We start from the raw sequence: 20857 nt of genomic DNA, 5'->3' as shown, positions 1-20857 counted from the left end.
TTTGCACACACTGGAGGAGGGATTTTGGCCCACTCCTCCACACAGATCTTCTCTACATCAGTCATGTTTCTGGGCTATCGCTGAGAAACACGGAGTTTGAGCTCCCTCCAAAGATTCTCTATTGGGTTTAGGTCTGGAGACTGGCTAGGCCACGCCAGAACCTTGATATGCTCCTTACAGAGCCAATCCTTGGTTATCCTGGCTGTGTGCTTTGGGTCATTCTCATGTTGGAAGACCCAGCCTCGACCCATCTTCAAAGCTCTAACTCAGGGAAGGAGGTTGTTGCCCAAAATCTTGCAATACATGGCCCCGGTCATCCTCTCCTTAATACAGTGCAGTCACCCTGTCCCATGTGCAGAAAAACACCACCAAAGCATGATGCTACCACCCCCATGCTTCACATTAGGGATGGCGTTCTTGGCATGGTACTCATCATTATTCTTCCTCCGAACACGGTTAGTGAAATTATGATCAAAAAATTATATTATAGTCTCATCTGACCACATGATTTTCTCCCATGACTCCTTTGGATCAGTCAAGACAATTATGTCAGCAGTTATTTCACACCCTATATACTCTTATTAAGACTGCTGTACATCATGGCAACTCCTGCCCATGTGATATGACTCTGTATCAACTACTACTGTTAATACTACTACTGATGCTTCTGCTGCTGCTGCCGCCCAGTCAATACACCTATGTCAGCAGTTATTTCACACTCTATATACTCTTATTAAGACTGCTGTACATCATGGCAACTCCTGCCCATGTGATATGACTCTGTATCAACTACTACTGTTAATACTACTACTGCTGCTTCTGCTGCTGCTGCCGCCCAGTCAATACACCTATGTCAGCAGTTATTTCACACTCTATATACTCTTATTAAGACTGCTGTACATCATGGCAACTCCTGCCCATGTGATATGACTCTGTATCAACTACTACTGTTAATACTACTACTGCTGCTTCTGCTGCTGCTGCTGCCGCCCAGTCAATACACCTATGTCAGCAGTTATTTCACACTCTATATACTCTTATTAAGACTGCTGTACATCATGGCAACTCCTGCCCATGTGATATGACTCTGTATCAACTACTACTGTTAATACTACTACTGCTGCTTCTGCTGCTGCTGCTGCCGCCCAGTCAATACACCTATGTCAGCAGTTATTTCACACTCTATATACTCTTATTAAGACTGCTGTACATCATGGCAACTCCTGCCCATGTGATATGACTCTGTATCAACTACTACTGTTAATACTACTACTGATGCTTCTGCTGCTGCTGCCGCCCAGTCAATACACCTATGTCAGCAGTTATTTCACACTCTATATACTCTTATTAAGACTGCTGTACATCATGGCAACTCCTGCCCATGTGATATGACTCTGTATCAACTACTACTGTTAATACTACTACTGCTGCTTCTGCTGTTGCTGCTGCCGCCCAGTCAATACACCTATGTCAGCAGTTGTTTCACACTCTATATACTCTTATTCCTACTGCTGTTCATCATGGCAACTCCTGCCCAAGTGATATGACTCTGTATCAACTACTACTGCTAATACTACTACTGCTGCTGCTGCTGCTGCTGCTGCTCAGTCAAGACAACTATGTCAAAAGTAATTTCCCACTCTATATACTCCTATTACCACTGCTGTTCATCATGGCACCTCCTGCCCAAGTGATATGACTCTGTATCTACTACTACTACTACTACTGCTGCTGCTGCTGCTCTGTCAAGACACCTATGTAAAAAGTTAATTCCCACTCTATATATACTCCTATTACCACTGCTGTTCACTGATACCACTGATAGTTAATTTATCCCTTAACTACCCCCATTTGTGAGGGTCGGGGTTTTCCTTTAAAGTCCCATGCAAATCAATGGAAAATGTATGTTCCCACATAACTTCTGTACGCCTGGAGATATTTCAATAATACCCGCTATACATATTACTTATATGCCAAATAAAAATATATAACAGTTAAATTAACCCTTACCAACACCCTTATATAAAAGATGGGTATATTTATATTACTATGATTTTCCTCCCCAAAAGGTTAAGATAGGAAGACCGGGCAACGCCGGGTATTCAGCTAGTAATAGTATAAAATGTTTTCGGTTATTATTAAGCTAGATGTGTTGATGTTGATGTTGATGTGTTAGATGTGAAGTTAGATGTGAAGTTAGATGTGTTTAAAAAACTAACAATTTCAATAAGAAATGAAACCTTTGCAAAATATAACATTTTTTATTAAAAAAAAAAAAAAAAAATTAGGACATTAACTTCTGAAGCTCTGTCACCTCATCCATGTTTTTCGCCAGTTGTTGCACCAGTTGTTGATTTTGGCGCATCAAAAACAGTATCTGCTGCTCATTTGCCATTACTCTCTTCGTGAGGTTTTTCATGGCAGCTTGCTTCACCTCTAGCTTTTTTAGAACTGTTAGGATATAAGAAAAAAACATTTGGATTTCAAAGACCGTTACGAAAGATTATTTTCAGCCATAAAAATAATAAAGTCTGACTTAAGAGACTCTATGAAAGAGGATCTGGCAGAGGCAATTCTCTTCCTTAGAACTCTACATTGCATTTATTTGCATTTGCTAAGCCTAGAACTACATTTCAAGATTAATATAAACCATTTCTAGGTTTTTCATATTTTTTTTTTTGGGTTCATTATAGATAAGCTTTGTTTTGGTTCTAAAACAGCCAAATAATGTGGTCTGTATTTTTGAACTGTTAAAGATCATGTTCCTGATGTTTAAGCCTGCTGCTACTATCCAGTCACTTGATTGTTTTCATTGTGTTTGTCTTTTGCTTAAACTGTGCAATACAGTAGACTGTTGGCTTCCCAGCCAGTAGTCCTGTGGTAGTTTGCGTTTCTTTCCCTCAAGGAATCTATAAAATACATTTGCATATTAATACAGAGGAGTCGGAGTCGGGGAGTCGGGGAGTCGGAGTCTGAAGTACATAAAACTGAGGAGTCGGAGTCGAAAAATTTATCTACCGACTCCACAGCCCTGCTTTAAATGCTGTCCATTTTTAGAGCTACATTTTATTGTTGAAATTTTATTAATATATGTGCACATATTTACCCTCCTGATTGACGGTATAATTAACCGTCTCATCCTGCTCCTCTTCCTCGTCACCCACTACTCCACCAGAAGTTTCGGGGGGGGGGTGCAGCTCCTCCTCTTGCTCCTCCACAGGAACTGGGGGTGGTGATGTGGATGGCCCTGGCTGCTCCTCCTCATCCCTCTCCTCCTCTTCCACATCCTCCTCCTGCTCCTCCTCTGCGGCCTGTCGCCTTGTGCGCTTGGGGCGCACAGTTGGTAGCGGAGCTCCTATAATAACACAATGTTCATATATTATAAAAATGTTTTCTAATGACGTATGCAAATTCTGTGTACTCTACTGTATTGTATATGAATACAAATTAATTTATATAGACAGTTAACCAATGGGACAATGTTATATTAAAGGGTCTTGTGGGCACTACAGGGGACTGAGCGTGAGCTGGGCTGCCACCATGGTAAAATGAGCTGTTTTTGTCTCCTTTGTTTTGTTCAGACGATCTCATGTTAAAAAAAAGTACTTGATGGAGTACACAGGATTACTATAACAACCCCACGCCTAACACAGGAATTTAGTGGGAATCTATATATATAAAACTCAACGTGTGTGTGCATGTATGTATGTATGTTCCACCATCACGTCCAAACGGCTAAAGATATTTACATGAAACTTGGCACACAGGTTACTTATATGTCAGCCACAAATATAGGATTGGTGGTTTAACCCATACCCACCCCCATTTGCCTTGGTCAGGGTTTTTCTTTAAAGTCCCATTCAACTCTATGGGAAATACATGTTATTTCATAACAGCTGTAGATATTTCGATAACACTTGGTCACATGTTATCTATACGTCCACTTAAAGTATAGGATCGTTAATTTATCCCTTAACTAACCCCATTGGTGAGGGTCGGGCTTTTTGTTTAAAGTCCCATGCAAAGCAATGGGAAAAGTATGTTCCCACATAACTTCTGTGTTCCTGTCTGCTGTCCCATGTTTTTTTCCAACAGTACTATGAATACCTTGGCTGGTGGTGATATATGTTACAACAACATGGCGTCTTGGTTAACAACATCTGACCTTACATTAATTACATATGACCTTCCATAACTGTCCCCAAGGGACCCGGGCTGGCTCAACGCGATTGCCACTGCGCTGACAAGCCATTCACCTCTGCAGCTAGGGGTTCGGATCCCGCTCTCGGCTACATGTGAATTGAGTTTGGTGGTCTCAGCTCGGCCCCCGGTGGGTGTGCTATGCGAGGTAAGCCTGCGCTTAGTATGCCCACCTCCCTCCCACAAAAACCACCACACTTACACACGCACTCGCAATTGGGTTAACATGCACGCACTCTGACCATGCGGTCTCTAAAAAGAGAGGCGAAGGACTAACGGGGCTGGTTGAGCGGGCAAATCCTCTCACTCCCTTATAGGGAGTCCCTCTGCCCCGTGGGGCTTCGAAGCGGAGCAGGTAGGACGGTCTGTGTGGGAGGACCCCCTCACACCCGCCATTGCCACCCGGGGCATGGAGAAAGGTGGCAGATTACCTCTGGGGGAGGCCTGCCTACTCCCAACTCCTGCAGTCCGGCTCCTCTCTCGAGTACACGCACAAAATACACTTTAGGGAAAAAAAAACATAACTGTGACCAATAACTTACCAGGATGATATTTATTCCGGATACGCCTGACCCGGTTCATCTGGCGCCTCTTCAGGTCGGACCACTTTTTGAGGATCGCCATGCGAGTGTGTTCTTCGCCTAGTTCCTCAATCAGGGAGCTTATAACTCCCTGTTTTTCTTGCTGCCTCCGCAGCTCATCGTATCCTGTTTCCAGGAACTTCTGCAAGATGAAGAACAAAGTATATTGTAATACTTTTGTTGACAGCCTTATGGATATATGACATAAATGTATGCTATTCAACAATTGGAAGCATTCTCGCCTTATTAATCAATGACAGGGGTAACATGACAGATTTTATATACTGCCATTTCCGTCGCCACCTTTTTTACATAAATATAGCAGCCATTATCATTTGCATAATTATGAATATATACTAACTTTTAAACTAGACTAAAATGCAGTTGAAGATAATGAAATAACAGTGGTCAAAATACTTACACAAATCAGCAACTTTTCCTCAGATACAGTGAAATTACTTCCAACCATCTTGCTCTGCGATTGCGTTGCGATCATAAAGTTGGAAACTGGCAAGGGTCCAGGAAATGGTCGCGTGTTGTTCGCGTGTTGATTGCGCTGCTTGGACCGAGATGGGTCCATATGGCTTCGGCTGTATGGACCACAGTAACTCTTTTCCCTGTCAGGAGCCTAACGCCCCGGGGGGTCAGAGACGGGACCTTTTCGGAGGACCACTGACGTATGCAACCGTCGCAGTTTTTTGTGATGTCACTCTTTAGGTGTGTGCAAATTTTTCCTTGCACCGGGTGGAGTTTTTGGGTTGTGTTTTGCACGCCACAGGCTTTTCAACAGAAAATAACCAGCTGGAGGCAGAATGGTTGCAAAACACTACGGGTTTGTTACCTAACTCTGGGTTTCAAGACCAGTCCACCTCCAGCTGTTGCAAAACTACTACTCCCATCAGCCACGGTCTTTCAGTGCATGCTAAGAATTTTACTTTTGCTGCATCTAGGGTGCCACAGTTTAGAGACCCGTGCATAAAGGCCTGAAAAATGTGGGCCTGCAGAACTTACAATACTAGAAGTGCCAGCATTCCCAGGCATGCTGGAAGTTGTAGTTCTGCAACATCTAAAGGGCAATATGTATTCGAACGTCCTTGGGCCTTGAGGACACTGAAGTCAGGACGTTCGCATACGTCCTATGTCCAAAAAAATTTTAAATTCATTATGCTAAATAACAAGGAAAAGTGCCTAAATACACATTTGCCAACCAGGGTGTCTGCAGCTGTCCAGGCATGCTGGGACTTGTAGTTTTGTAAAAGCAGGAGACACATTTTTGGTTAAATACTAATATCTGATCATATATACTAACTTTTAAACTAGACTTAAATGCAGTTGAAGATGATGAAATAACAGTGGTCAAAATACTTACACAAATCAGCAACTTTTCCTCAGACTTTGAGAAATTGCTTCCCACCATGTTGCTGTAATATTGGGAAACTGGCAAGGCTCCAGGAAATGGTCGCGTGTTGTTCGCGCAATTGCGCATGCGCGATCGAAAAATCGCAATCGCAATATGTATTTTGGTTAAAATATCATACATATTCGATTTCAGAGTGCTGCTACAGCAGTTTTCGAAATATCTGCAATAAATTTCGCATTCGCATGTTGCGATATTTCGATAAAATATCAGGAATATTCTGAGCCAATCAGAGCGCTCCTCCAGCATATCTCGAAATTGCGCAATAAATATCGCATTCGCATGTTGCGATATTTCGATAAAATATCACGAATATTCTGAGCCAATCAGAGCGCTCCTCCAGCATATCTCGAAATTGCGCAATAAATATCGCATTCGCATGTTGCGATATTTCGATAAAATATCACGAATATTCTGAGCCAATCAGAGCGCTCCTCCAGCATATCTCGAAATTGCGCAATAAATATCGCATTCGCATGTTGCGATATTTCGATAAAATATCACGAATATTCTAAGCCAATCAGAGCGCTCCTACCGCAGTTATTAAAAAATCGCAATTATTTTCGCATTCGCAATAGCGAAAAATCGCATTCAATTAATTTCGATAAAATATCACGAATATTCGAATTTAGCGAATATATCTCGAATATTCGAATATATATTCGAGATATATCGCGAAATCGAATATGGCATATTCTGCTCAACACTACTGGTCATATGATGTCATTGAACTGTCTTTGTCACAGCCGTTACGCAGGTTTCTGTCTCGCATTGTGTCCTTAGAGACTTCAAAGGCTGGGATTGCATAATAATCTAAGAATTACATTCCCTCTCTGCTGTCTGAACATTACAACACGGTAGCCCTATAATGCAGCACACACTGGAAGAAGCATAACCGATGTATAAGTACTCAGGGGCAGTAATCCTTTAGATGTGTGATTAGGTTGAAATGAGATAATGTTCAGAGTGTGTTTCTAATATGATCTTAATGCAAGGTTCTCTTTACATCTGGCTTAATGCAGTCATCTAATGATCTCACATACACAGTTTACTGCTCAGCTGGGTTTATTCATTATTGGGATCTGTTTACAAAAACTGGAGATTATTAAAATTGGTCACGCTGAGCAAGTTCCCCACTTTGTCCTATCAGGTTCCATCTTTTATTCTTTGGGTTAAAGTGGTTGTAAACCTGTACATATTATACCCAGTGAAGCCTCAGGTAATACGCAGAGATTAAACAAATCCTCCTACATAAGTTGTACCTACATCCATTGAAAATGCAGATTTTATGCAGCATCTCTCAGCTCTGAAAAGCAGGGGTCAGTGAGCTGATTGGAGGGAAGGGACACACCCCCTTCACACTGGAACAGAGCTGAGACTGTCAATCACAGGCACCCTCCCTTGTCTTCCTTTTTCTCTTGGTGTCAGGGAAAACTTGTCAGACTCATTCTGATGACACTTAGGGTCGCTGGTAAGGCTTCATTCACACTTGGCGGACTCTGTCGCTACGGAGTCCGCCTGCTCCCGTCGGCTCAGCGGGAGATCAGTCCGCAGATCTCCGCTGAGCCGACAATGACAAGCTCCTCTCTGCTCACTGAGCGGGGAGGGGCTTGTCGGGCACCGCTGTGTCCCTATGGAGCGATCTGATGAAAACGGACAGCATGTCCGTTTTTATCAGATCTTACCCGATCTGATCCGCATGGACGGATGGGGACGTGGCCCCCATACGTCTGTTTTTAGCGGGTCGGATCGGGTCGGATGTCAGCGGACATGTCTCCGCTGACATCCGACGCTCCATAGCGATGCATGGAGCGGCCGTTCAGGTCCGCCGACAGACGGACCCGAACGGCCAAGTGTGAATGAGGCCTAAGAGATTCGCTCAATTTCCCCATTAACACAGACAGTGTTGATGTGGTAATCCCTCCTGGCGGGCCATTGTCTTCTCGGGGGGGGGGGCAGGGGGAAGCCGTCAGTGTCGGGAGAAGACACGGATTATCGCTAGCTGCTATAGCGCTAGTGATAATCACAAGAGAATGAGGCAGGCTGGTTATACCCAAGCTGATCGATCAACTTGGTACATTCAGCCTGTGCGCACGCGGCTCGAATCTCGGCATAGTGTAGCGCAGTTGCAGGGGGGGGGGGGGGGTTGATGTGCATTTATTTAAAAAAATTTTCCTATGAGCCTGCAAAGCGTTGCATCCGGAATCCGCAGATCGCGGGTGATTTGCGGAGCTCTTGCAGGCTGTCACTGAAAGCCGTCTGCTTGTACCTCGTACATGTAGGCAGTTTCACACTGACAGGAGGCTCAATGAACTACCTAGAGCACTCAGCAGGGTCCTGCTAGTACATTGAGAACTACATGCCGACAGCCACAAAGGCTGCAGATACTTGTAGTTTTTGCATTCACAGAACACTTTTTTTTTTTTTTTTTTTTTTTTTTTAGGCTTGTACACGGGACGTTTTTACAACCTCTCCTGAACTATTTCACTTGACAGATAGTAACCCACGTTTAAACCGTCAGTTTTGCCGCGTATACATACCGTGTTTAGTGGTGTTTTTTTAAATGGGCAAAATTGAAAAATGCCTATAAACGAAATGCGGGATACCGCGTTTAGCCGCGTTTGGCATCTGAAGCCCTGTACACACGTGCAAGAATCTCGTCAGGGGGAAAAAAACTGTTTTCCCTGACGAGATTCTTGGCAAGAATCTCTTCCCGCCCGAGTGTACAGACTCTCCTTTCAAAAGAACCGCGGTTGTCTTGAAAGGCAAGAACGCGGTGATGTCATGGCGTACAACGTCACATTCGATGCCGTCGCCGCCATCTTGCTGCATCCTATCTATGCCTAGGAAGCTACCGTGCATGCGTCAAAATTGAAGATTATGTGCCTGCAATTCGCCTTGAAAACGCATATGTTTTTGTGTAGTGCGGATGCAACGCACATATGTGAACCAGACCCATTGAAAATAACATATTTTCAGATGTTTTGCATACATGTGAACCCAGCCTTAAAGAGTCGGTAAAGGAAAAAAAGTTATTTTTTTTAAAATAACAAACATGTCATACTTACCTCCACTGTACAGTTCGTTTTGCACACAGTGGCCCCGATCCACGTCTTCTGGGGTCCCTCGGCGCCTGTTTCGGCTCCTCCCTGCAACAACTCCACACAGATATGCGAGTGAGCTTGCATAGTGTGGAGCTGTTGCGGGCTCGCTCTCGTGATACAGCGACAGCCATAGCTGCTGCTGTATCTCTCGGGCCCGCCCCCCGGCGCGCCGCGTCATTGAATGTGATTGACAGCGGCACCAGCCAATGGCTGCGCTGCTTTCAATCCATCCACTGCAGCTAATCAACGGGCAGGCTTTGACTCGAGGAGGATGACGGGGGGCGAGTGCGGGACTTTCGAAGGGTCAAGTAAAGCGGGGGGGGGGGGGGGAGCGGCATCATCTGACGTTTTTTCACCTTAATGCATTTACCTTTACAACCCCTTTAAAGGAACACTAAAGGTTCGTTTTTTATTATATCAATTGATTGCTGTAAGCTAGAGCATTTAAATATCACTTACCTCGTTTTTCCTTTTGACCTCCAAAATACAGTAATCCAGGTTTGAAAATGCCATTTCCTGTCTCTCCTCTCCACCAGCATCTGAGCCGTTTTGCATGGTGGAAAGCAGAATGTGCTCACCCCCTCCCTATGCATACAGCCCTGCGTGAAGATGCTCTCTTATCCCTCACAGGCATGGAGGCTAAGCCTAATGGGAACTGTAGTTCCCATTAGGCCGTGATGTAGCAAGAATGAATGCGCACCGCAAACCAGCAAGTCAGTGAGAATAACGATTCAGGAGTGACGGAGGTGAATAAAACAGCTCGATTTCAACAGGTATCAAACTAGTTATAATGCAAAACATTACTTTTTACTTTATCAGCTACTGTCAGACTTTAATTTAACCACTTCCGGATCGCCGCATGTACATATACGTCGGCGGAATGGCACGGACAGGCACATTGGCGTACCTGTACGTCCCTGCCTAGACGGGGGTCCGATCAGGACACCCCCCCCCCCGGTACATGCGGCGGTTCCCGTGGCTTCAGGAGCGATCCGGGACGAGGGCGTGGCTCCCTCGCGATCGCTCCCTGGAGCTGAAGAACGGGGAGAGCCGTATCTAAACACGGCTTCCCCGTGCTTCACTGTGGCGGCTGCATCGATCGAGTGATCCCTTTTATAGGGAGACTCGATCGATGACGTCAGTCCTACAGCCACACCCCCCTACAGTTGTAAACACACGCTAGGTGAACCCTAACTCCTACAGCGCCCCCTGTGGTTAACTCCCAAACTGCAATGCAATTTAAATGCATTTTTTGCTGTGAAAATGACAATGGTCCCAAAAATGTGTCAAAATTGTTCCGAAGTGAACGCCATAATGTCGCAGTCACGAAAAAAATCGCTGATCGCCGCCATTAGTAGTAAAAAAAAATAAAACTCCCCTATTTTGTAAACTCTATAAATTTTGCGCAAACCAATCGATAAACGCTTATTGCGATTTTTTTTTTACCAAAAAATAGGTAGAAGAATACGTATTGGCCTAAACTGAGGAAAAAAAAAATCATATATATTTTTGGGGGATATTTATTATAGCAAAAAGTAAAAAATATAATTTTTTTTCATAATTGTCGCTCTATTTTTGTTTATAGCGCAAAAAATAAAAACCGCAGAGGTGATCAAATGCCACCAAAAGAAATCTCTATTTGTGGGGAAAAAAGGACGCCAATTTTGTTTGGGAGCCACGTCGCACGACCGCGCAATTGTCTGTTAAAGCGACGCAGTGCCGAATTGTAAAAACCCCTTGGGTCATTTAGCAGCATATTAGTCCGGTCCTTAAGTGGTTAAGAGGAAAATATTTTTGTCTTTACAACCCCTTTAAGCTTTGATTTGCTTTTTAAACATGGAATCTGATAGGCTACCATGGGCAGCAACGCCACTCTTGTTGAGGTTTGTTGTCAAAATGTGCCAACCAATCCGATATCTGCCTCCTGTGTGATTGGTAGACGGTGCACCGGTCCTGGAACTGTCTTACTGAACAATCTCCATTTATTCAGAACCTGACCTTGCTCTGTAGACCGCTCTGTGATAGTGTCTGTTCATATTGCATTGTCACAATTTTTTTTTTGCATGGCTTGGCTTTTGTTCGCTGTTTTCATGTGTCCCTCCTTCTTTTAACTGTGACATCAGAAGGTGATGCTTTTGCTGACAAACGGTCCCAGTTTGACAGACATGACACGCCTACAGGTACTGTACTCTGATGAGAATGGTGTATAGGTTCTAGAGGCGTTAGTAGTATCTTCTGTGTGATTTTGTGGCGCATTTTACAGCTGAACCTGCAGCTCTCTCTCCTTATTGTGAAATACAGAATCTAAGACGTGTCTGTATTGCCCACTGCAACCAATCAGTTTCCAGATATCTTTTTCTCAGTGAAGGGTATACAATGAATTCCTTTCAACACCACCATGTTAATCCCATTGCTTGTGTAAAGGGGTGGTTCACCCTAAAAACAACTTTTTTTATTACAATGGCCCCCCACATTACAATACGATTAAGGCTGCTATTTTTTTTTTCATGCTGTACATACCTTTGTACAGCATATTCACCCGTGGCATCCGGCTTGCGAGTCCCGCGGGAGTGGGCGTTCCTAACATGTCTGTGATTGACGTTTGACCAAAAACGAGCTCCCCCCCCTTCGCGTAAGCCGAGTCACGGTTGGCGAAAGGAGCCGAACGGCGAGTCGGCGCTATACTGCGCATGCAGCATAAAAAAAAATTAATAGCCTTAATCGTATTGTAATGTGGGGGGGCAGTGTAATAAAAAAAAGTCGTTTTTAGGGTGAACCTCCCCTTTAACCACATGAGCCCTGATATCTTCTTACCTGCTGCTTCAAGCTGCTAACCTCTGCAATAATCGTGTAAGACTAGGAATGGTGTGAAGTTGCTCTGGTATAGGGTTGCCACGTGGATTGACGCAGATGTCCATTTAGTTCAATTTCTGAATCGAATGCAAAGCAGTTTTATTTTTCTAGGTACTACTAGTGATGGTATTTATTAGCTGGAACCTGTCGGGACAGAAATTTGAGAGCGGTCAATGAAGACCTGTTATTAAAGGTTCAGGTTCCTGGAATGTCGTGTTTTTTTTCTTTGTTCACTATAGTCACTGACTGGCAGCAAATATGCAGACAATGAAATGTTGGCACAACTGACCTACATGCAGTTTCCCGGCAAGCAATTCTCTAAGCAGTTACAGGCATATGTTTCTCCTCATTAGTATGCTTATGTTCAGGTATCGTAGGAATAGGATCACCATTAAAGCGGTTGTAAACCCGCATATACATTTTTTTTTTAACCCTGCAAGGCAAATACCATAATGAGCTAGTATGCACCGCATATTAGCTCATTATGAAATACTTACCTTGGAACGAGGTATGGAACTTACCTGGTCCACGCCGAGCGTGTCTTCCGGGTATCGCCGCTCCAGCGCTGTGATTGGCTGGAGCGGCGATGACGTCACTCCCGGGAGATTTCCTTTCCTTTCCGGCATGGGTCGGCGGGGTCGGCCCTTCAGCCGAGGATCCCCCCCTGCGCATGCACCGCTGCAATCAGCCGAGCATTGCGAGGGCAATATCTCCTAAACCGTACAGCGATGTGCACGAGAGCCTCGGCTTTCCCAGAACTCCCTCTGCTCATTGGGTGAGACAGCAGCTGGAGCCACTGCTGTCAATCACAGCCAGTGAGCCAATGAGGAGAGAATGGGGGGGGGAGGGGCCGAGCCTCAGCAGCTCTGTGTCTTCTGGAGCAGGGCTCAAAAGCGAGCACGCACCAGTGCCTCATAGTAAGAGGCTTCTTATTGGGGGGGGCACTAGTCGAGGGGGAGGAGCACCAGCGGGGGACCCAAGAAGAGGAGGATCGGGGCTGCTCTTTGCAAAACCATTACACGGAGCAGGTAAATATAACATGTTTGTTCTTTGTTTTTGCTTTTAAGCCGAACCTTTAATACCACTTTAAAGCGGAGCTCCACTGAAAAAAAAATTAAAAGCCAGCAGCTACAAATACTGCAGCTTCTGACTTTTAATATTAGGACACTTACCTGTCCTGGAGTCCAGCGCTGTCCGCAGCAGAGGACAAGCGATCGCTCGTCACTCTGCTGACCCACCCCCCCACCCCCCTGCCATCCTCGGTGAGGGAACCAGGAAGTGAAGCGCTTCGGCTTTATTGCCCGGGTTCCCTATGGCGCATGCGCGAGTCGCGCTATGCCTGCCGATTGGCTCCCGCTGTGTACTGGGAGCCGAGTGTTCCCAGAACACAACGGGGGGGGGGGGGGCGACGGGAGGTGACGTCATGCCCGCAGTCTGCCCGAGACTGTGTGGCCGGAAGTGGGTAAAAATACCGGTCTTTAGACAGGTATCTGCACCCCCCTCCCCCCTGAAAGGTGTCAAATATGACACCGGAGGTGGGGAGGGTTCCGATCAGCGGGAGTTCCACTTTAGGGTGGAGCTCCGCTTTAATTGAACAATCTGAAGTTAGAAACTGATTGGCTACCATGCACAGCTGCCCCAGATGAAGTAAATTGACCTCGTAGTTTCTCCAATGCACCTCAACCCCCCCCCCCCCCCTCCTGGGTCATGCGATGTCATAATTGTAATTGACTTTGTAGGGAAGATAAATTGGGAAGGTGTAAGCTATCTTAGGACCCCCCCCCCCCCCCCAAATTAGGGTCCTAGTCACAAAATGTGACTACTATTTTCATGTCACTTTGGGAGTGTCGGAGAGTTCTGGGCCATAGTGATTGCTTTTTAATCTGGTTGCTGCAGCAGTGTTTTCTGAGATGTAAGGAAAGCAAAGTAGTGATGGTGTCCCTGCATGTAAAAGGCCTAACAAAAGGAATAACATTTATAACACAACATCATAAGCACAAAGAGGGGCCTCTGCTGCCCTCGGCTCACTGTACACGGCTTGAATCCTATAGAAAGTGGCAACCCTATCCCAGAATCCTTTGCACGAGGCGCGCTAGACTCAGCCAGGGGCATGTTTCATGTGCAGAGCTTTGACTCATCTCTTCATCGCAGATCTAACAAATCTCCAATATGATCCCGCTGCACAATGCATGACAGTTTTTCCTTTGCTTTATTAAAATCTGGACTAGGGTCGGTATGTGGACAAGCACGGGCGGCACTGTCGCCATTTGCACCAAAACCTTGCTGAATTTTAAAGCCATGGGTCATTAATAGAGTACTCCTTAGGCTTAGACAACCTGTGTTGATGCAGGTTAAGCTTGGTACACGCGGGCCGAATGTCGGGCGACCTTGTCCCAGTGGGTTGAACTATTTGTGTGTACCAGGCTTTATGTACATGAAAAGCGGGGGGGTGTTCTTTAGCCCTAACACACTTTCTGTTCTAAAGTGACACTCTGCCTCCACAGCTACAGTACATTTAAAGCGGAGGTTCACCCTCAAAATTAACTTTTTGGCTAACCTATCTCTAGCCTTAATAAAGGCTTGTAGCATTGTCATTTTTTTTTTAATGTGTACACTTACCTGTCTTCAGCCGCACTTCCGGGTCTTCTTCCGTGCGGGGGGGGGGGGGGGGCGTGTTGCTCCTTTTCCCCGACGGGGAGCTCTGCATAGATTATTGACGTGCGCGTCATCGCCTTCCGAAAATATCCAACGGGGACTCGGCTCTTTACGGCGCCTGCGCATGCCGTGCAGAGCTGACTGCGCAGGCGCCGTAAAGTGCCGAGTCCCCCTCGGATATTTTCGGAAGGCGATGACGCGCACGTAAATCACTATGCGGCGTCTTAGGAACGCCTACTCCCCGGGGGAGCGAGAACCCGGAGGCCGGGTGAAAACGATGGAAAAACGTAAGTACAGACCCCCAAAAAAAAAAAAATCCAGCATACTGTTGATGTCAGCAGTATGCTGGATATAACAGTCTATAGATATTTTAGGGTGAACCCCCGCTTTAAGTGAGCGTTGTCACCCTAGGAGAGGAAGTGTTATACTGGCAGGATCTCCAGGTGAAAATAAAGGAGAAAAGGCCTGAAAAAAACAAATGCAGTCACATCTAAGGAATGGTAAACTGCAATATGTGCCATTTTTTGTTATTGGATTTCAGAAACGCTTTAGGATGGTGTGGTCTGCTTAACACTAAACACAAAGTCCAACCACAACAGATTTTAGGTTGAGTTTAGTGATCTACTGGCAGTTTACAGTAAGGATTCCCTAATGGGGTTTTAAATGACTCCTCCTTCAGAATTAGGGAGCAGTTGTGCCTTAGATCCCTTTCACACTTAAGCGCTTTGCAGGCGCTATAACGCTAAAAATAGCGCCCTGAAAGAGCCGTTACTTTCAAACTGGAGCGGTGCACTGGCAGGACGCAAAAAAAGTCCTGCTAGCAGCATCTTTGAGGCGCTGTAGGAGCGGTGTATACACCGCTCTTACAGCGTCCCTGCCCATGGAACTCAATGGGCAGCGGCGGGGAACTGCCAGCAAAGCGGCACTTTGCAGGCGGTTTTAACCCTTTTCCGGCTGCTAGCGTGGGTTAAAAGCACCCCGCTAGTGGCCGAATATCGCCGCGAAAATGATGGTAAAGCACCGCTAAAAATATCGGCGATTTACCGCTACCGCCCCAGTGTGAAAGGCGCCTTAAAGTGGCTGTAAACCCTTACATATACCCAGTGAAGTGAGTGGCCTCTGGTGATGCACAGAGATAAATAAAACCCTTCTACATAAGTCGTACCTGTTTATCTGCTTCCTTCTCTTCTTTATATTGTTCAACATGCAGAATATTATGAAGCTTGTCTGATTTGTCAGAAAAACAGGGAGAGGAGAGCTGTGATCACTCAATTGATTGAGAGCTCAGTTATAAAAGCTCTGAGAGCTGATTGGATGGAAGAAACAAGCCCAACCCTTCCCGCACACAGGACCAGAGCTGAGGCTCTCAATCAGCTGAAGCTCCTCCACTGTCACCTTTTTTTCTCTTGGTGTCAGGAAGTCTTGTCAGAAGTGACTCATGCTGATAGCAGAGGAGCGAGGCAACAGACAGCAATGATGCTTAGGCCGGCCATACATGACTCGAATCTCAACTGGTTCAGAAGGGTCCGGCCGAGATTCAAACTTTAATGAGCAAGCTGAATATACCAAGTTGATCAGTCCATCATGTACAACCAGCCTGGCTGTATTCTCTTGCAATTATCACTAGCGGTTTCTATAGCCACTAGCGATAATCACTGTCTTCTCCCAGCGGGGAATGGGTTCCCCACATCAGCGCATTTTGTGTTGACCAGGGAATCGAGCCAATTTCTTTCCTGCAACCCGTGGTTGTAGGAAAGAAATTTGCTCCGTTTATGGCTTGCCTTAGTGCTCTTAAAGCGGAGGTTCACCCTAAGGCTGCATTCACACCTTAGCGCGGCGTTTTGTACCGCGATTTGCCGCAACAAATTGCGGCGTTTTGTGCCGCGACAAAACACGACGTTTTTTAACCTTGTTTTCGCTGGAGGGGTGATTTACACATTGTCGGCTATGCTGAACGCTGAAGCCGCCTGAAAAAAAGGGTCAAGGACTTGTTTTGAGCTTCAGGCGTTCGGCGTGGAGATGTGAACCATCTCCATAGAGAACAATGTTAAATCACCCCTCCAGCGTATTTTAGGCTGCAATAGCGTCGGGCTTCAGGTGTTAAAACGCCTAGGTGTGAATGGAGCCTAAATTTTGACTTTGGCTGTATTAAACCACCAGCCATCGACAATAACTAATCCGTTATTTATTTATTTTTTTACCTTTGTAATGAAGCAGTTTCTGTCCTGTCAATCACTTTTCCCCGCGGGAGTGGGCGTGTATCACAATTTCCCCCGACCAGCGCAATGTCTCCTGGGAGTGAGTCATGAGAATCCCAGGAGACGCGCTGTGCTGTAATCCCGCGACATCTCGCGGGTCACGTGACTCGGCAAGCGGGTCATGTGACGTGGGCGGCTACGAATTCTCCATTTTAGGTATGGGAATCCAGGAAGCATTTGCTTGTGGGCTTCAGACTGCCCACAAGATGGAAACGTCCATCGCAAGTTTTTATAAAGTTTCCTTTCCTGCAGAATGACTATGCGGACAGCTCTGATTTTAGGACACGCGAGTGCAGGATTAAACCAGGTAACTCCGGCAGAATGATTTAAAAAAACAAAAAAAACGAATACCCGCGGAACCCCCGCTTTAATTGAGGCACACTATAGAGGGATATACTTTGTTCATATTTCATGTCTGAGGTTTACAAGCACTTTAAGTAAAAGACTGCACTGGGGCTATCTCATGACTGGATATGTGGAGAGCGATGGGCAACCAAGAGGGAGACCCAACAAATTCAGCACCCAGCCCCAAAATGCAGAATCAGTTTTGGGTGGAAATAAACCTTTAAAAGTGTTGCCTTTCGTCAGATTGTTGTACTTTTTGTCACCATCATCAGAAAGTGTAGAATATGAGGTGTATACCCTCCATGTAGAAAACATGACCTACAGTACCATTCCCCAACCCAAAACTGTTGTCCTGCTCTGACTGTATGTCCTTCTTTCTCCTCTCTTGTAACCCCCCCCCCCATCCCGCCCCCAACCCTTTCCACACAGAGAATGAACAGCCTTCCCTCATTTGGTTTGACAGAGGAAAGTTTTATTTGACCTTTGAAGGTAAGTAGTGCACAGCATACCAAAGAACCTGCCCCGTCCTCTCCCCTCCCCGCCTTGCCTGAAGTTCTGCCTGCATAGTCTAGATGCTTTCTGATGATCTCCTGACCTACTGGAGAGTTAAGCTTGCTTTGCGGTCACAGCACATGGGGCACATTTTGCTGCTCGTCAAGGTTGAAGGTCACATTGTTGCATCTTCCCTTCACAGCATTGTCAACTCATCTGTGTTATTACCAACATACAGTCACGTGAAAATGTAAGTACACCTCGTAGGGATTGTTGACTTTTTTTTCCAACATATTTGAACAGGCAAACAGATCTTTATTCAAACAGTACCTACAGATAAAGATGACATACTTAAAGCGGAGCTCCACCCTATTTGATTACAAAGAAAGAAATAACCTAACACTCATTCATTTAAATGAGAGCCTCTTAAAGCGGGGGTTCTCCCTAAAAAAAATGTTATTTATTTTTTTCTAGCATGTCATTCAGCATAGTAGCGTGAGCTACAGTATGCCTTTATATATTTTTTTGGCGCCGTACTCACTGTTTAATCGCGTAGTAAAGTTTCAGGGAAATGGGCGTTCCTATGCAGAGGGCTCGTGATTGATGGCGCGTCACGCTTGACAGAAATAGCCGAAATAGGAGTTTGCTCTTCACAGCGCCTGCGCAGTCAGCTCCGATGTCTGTGCGCAGGCACCGTATAGCGCCGTGAAGAGCCGAAACCTACTCCGGCTATTTTCGTGAAGCGTGACGCGCCATAGCCGGCCGTCAATCACGAGCCCTCTGCATAGGAACGCCCATTCCCCGCGGGGAGTCTGAAACTTTACTATGCGATTTAAACAGTGAATACGGCGCCAAAAAAATATATAAAGGCATACTGTAGCTCGCGCTACTATGCTGAATGACATGCTAGAAAGTTGTTTTTTAGGGTGAAACACTGCTTTAATACAAACAATAAAGTAATAGTAGTACCATCATCCTGAAAAGTTAAGGTTCAATAAAAGTTTTATTAAAGAATTTTGGACAGAAATCAAAAGAAACATGAACCGGACACCCAACATTGGGTGGGCTGGTTCTCAACATAATAAACAGTACCTTTCCACATCATAAATTATAGTATGGACAAACTTGCAACCTAGAAAAACATTTATACAATCGACCCTGTCGTTTGTTATTTATATGTCCAGCGATTGCTCCCTCCAGCCTGGGCGCCCCCTTGGGAGCCTGCTGCGCCCATGGCCAGGGGAATGCAAGGGAACAGTACGTTGACAACAGGAGTGCTGCCAAAAGCGAGGCAGCAGTACATCCATAACTCTGAGTCAACAAAGTGTATGCCAAGGGATTCAAACCATAGGAACATAAGGATAAAGGATAACCTCGGCCACACCAAACCTGTGTGTGGAGGGCAGGAGAAGTATCCTGAAAAGTTAGTTAGGATAGAACTAGGGCTAAAAGGGACCCCAGAGGCCCTAAAGACCATAGGAGGGAAGGGGAATTCATTTTTCTCTATCCAGTACCGATATGGTCCATTTGCCCCTTCCCTCCTATGGTCTTTTGGGCCTCTAGGGTCCCTTTTCGCCCTAGTTCTATCCTAACATGAGCTCATTCATACTGCAGCCTGCAATACATGTGACATTGGGTGGTACAGTACCTTAGATTTCCGTCTTTATGAAGTGCGGGTAGTTTGTCACTTCCTGTAACTGCAATGTGTCCTGGGAGCTTTTGTCATTGCTCCCAGGAGTCATTACGGAGGCTTCCTCTGAGTTATCGCGGGATTTCGTAAAGCGCGACGCCGCTGTCTCGTCGCATCAGGCTCCTCATCACACATTGCCCAGGAAGTGACGTTCCGTCGCCGCCATCTTGCTACTCCCAACATTCCTGCACAGTAATGATAGAGTGAGAAGGGGGCAAGCGGTGTAGCAAGATGGCGGCAACGGGACGTCACTTCCGGAGCAATCTGTGATGGGGGAGCCGAATGTGACGAGACACCGCCCGTTGTGATGGCAAGGAATGGAGTGCTCGTGGGCTTCACAGTGCCCACAAGCAAAATGGAAACATCGTTAGACAGATAATATAACTTACAATTTCAGACGGAATTGGACAGCGGATGCTTTGAAACAGCGGAATAGTGAGTACTATTTTAATATGTCTTAAACAAATTAATGAGAGAAAAAGAAAGAATGGCCGCGGGACATCCGCTTTAAAGGACGTAACCTTGACACGCTGTATAAAATTCCCATGATCTAAAATGAATAAAAAAAAGGAAATTTGTAACTTGGAAAGGCAAAGCACACCTATACATCTCTCACCACTTCATATCCATGAAATTAGAACCCGGTTTTCCAGATTTGGTGACCATGATTAGAACCTCCGTGGGGTTATTTAAAGGAGAAGTATGGGTTTCCAGGTTATTTGAGATTCATACTTGCCTCGATGGATGTAGCATCAGACCGATGCTCCATCTGTCCCCCGCCGTCTGTGCACTGAGAACCGAGCCACCGAACATCGCCACTGGCTCAGTTCTCACAGATCCCCGAGAGGAAAGAGGCTGACTATCAGTCAGCCTCTTTCCTCTCTGCTTCTCCACGCTCATTGGAGAGCTGAGCAGTGGAGGGGCAGGGAGAGGCTGTCTCAGCGGCTCGCTGAGACTGCCATCAATCAGGGCAGCTGGCGGATCCCGACTTGGGAAGTCGTGATGACGCGCTGCCCCGACTGATGACAATGACGCCAGCGGAGAGCGGACTTCAGACCACTCTCCACTGAAAAAGGGGCACAGGAGTGCAAAACGAATTGCACTCCTGTGACCCAGAGAAGCCCAGCCGAAAAAGCTCAAGCTGGACTTCTCCTTTTAAATCTCAAGTATCTAGGGTTTGGTGTTCTCTTTGCTACTGGTAAATGTGGTACCATCATGTCTAAATCCACGGAGCTCTCCAAGGTCCTCAGAAAGAAAGTTGT

At 45.8% G+C, this 20857-nt stretch overlaps 1 protein-coding gene across 1 annotated transcript in view; it reads left to right on the top strand.

Annotated features, from left to right (window-relative positions):
- The window catches only part of SGIP1 (SH3GL interacting endocytic adaptor 1), a 222234-nt gene that overhangs the window by 152809 nt on the left and 48568 nt on the right, over nucleotides 1–20857 (top strand). The window contains exons 13-14 of the mRNA XM_040361076.1: nucleotides 11426–11482; nucleotides 17843–17902. Coding sequence (XP_040217010.1) covers nucleotides 11426–11482; nucleotides 17843–17902 — 117 coding nt within the window. The remainder of the gene's footprint in view (nucleotides 1–11425; nucleotides 11483–17842; nucleotides 17903–20857) is intronic.

This window comes from Rana temporaria, chromosome 7 (assembly GCF_905171775.1).
Source record: "Rana temporaria chromosome 7, aRanTem1.1, whole genome shotgun sequence".
Taxonomy (NCBI): Eukaryota; Metazoa; Chordata; class Amphibia; order Anura; family Ranidae; genus Rana; species Rana temporaria.
Note: the sequence above shows the minus strand (reverse complement) of the source record. Positions and strands in the feature narration are given on the sequence as shown.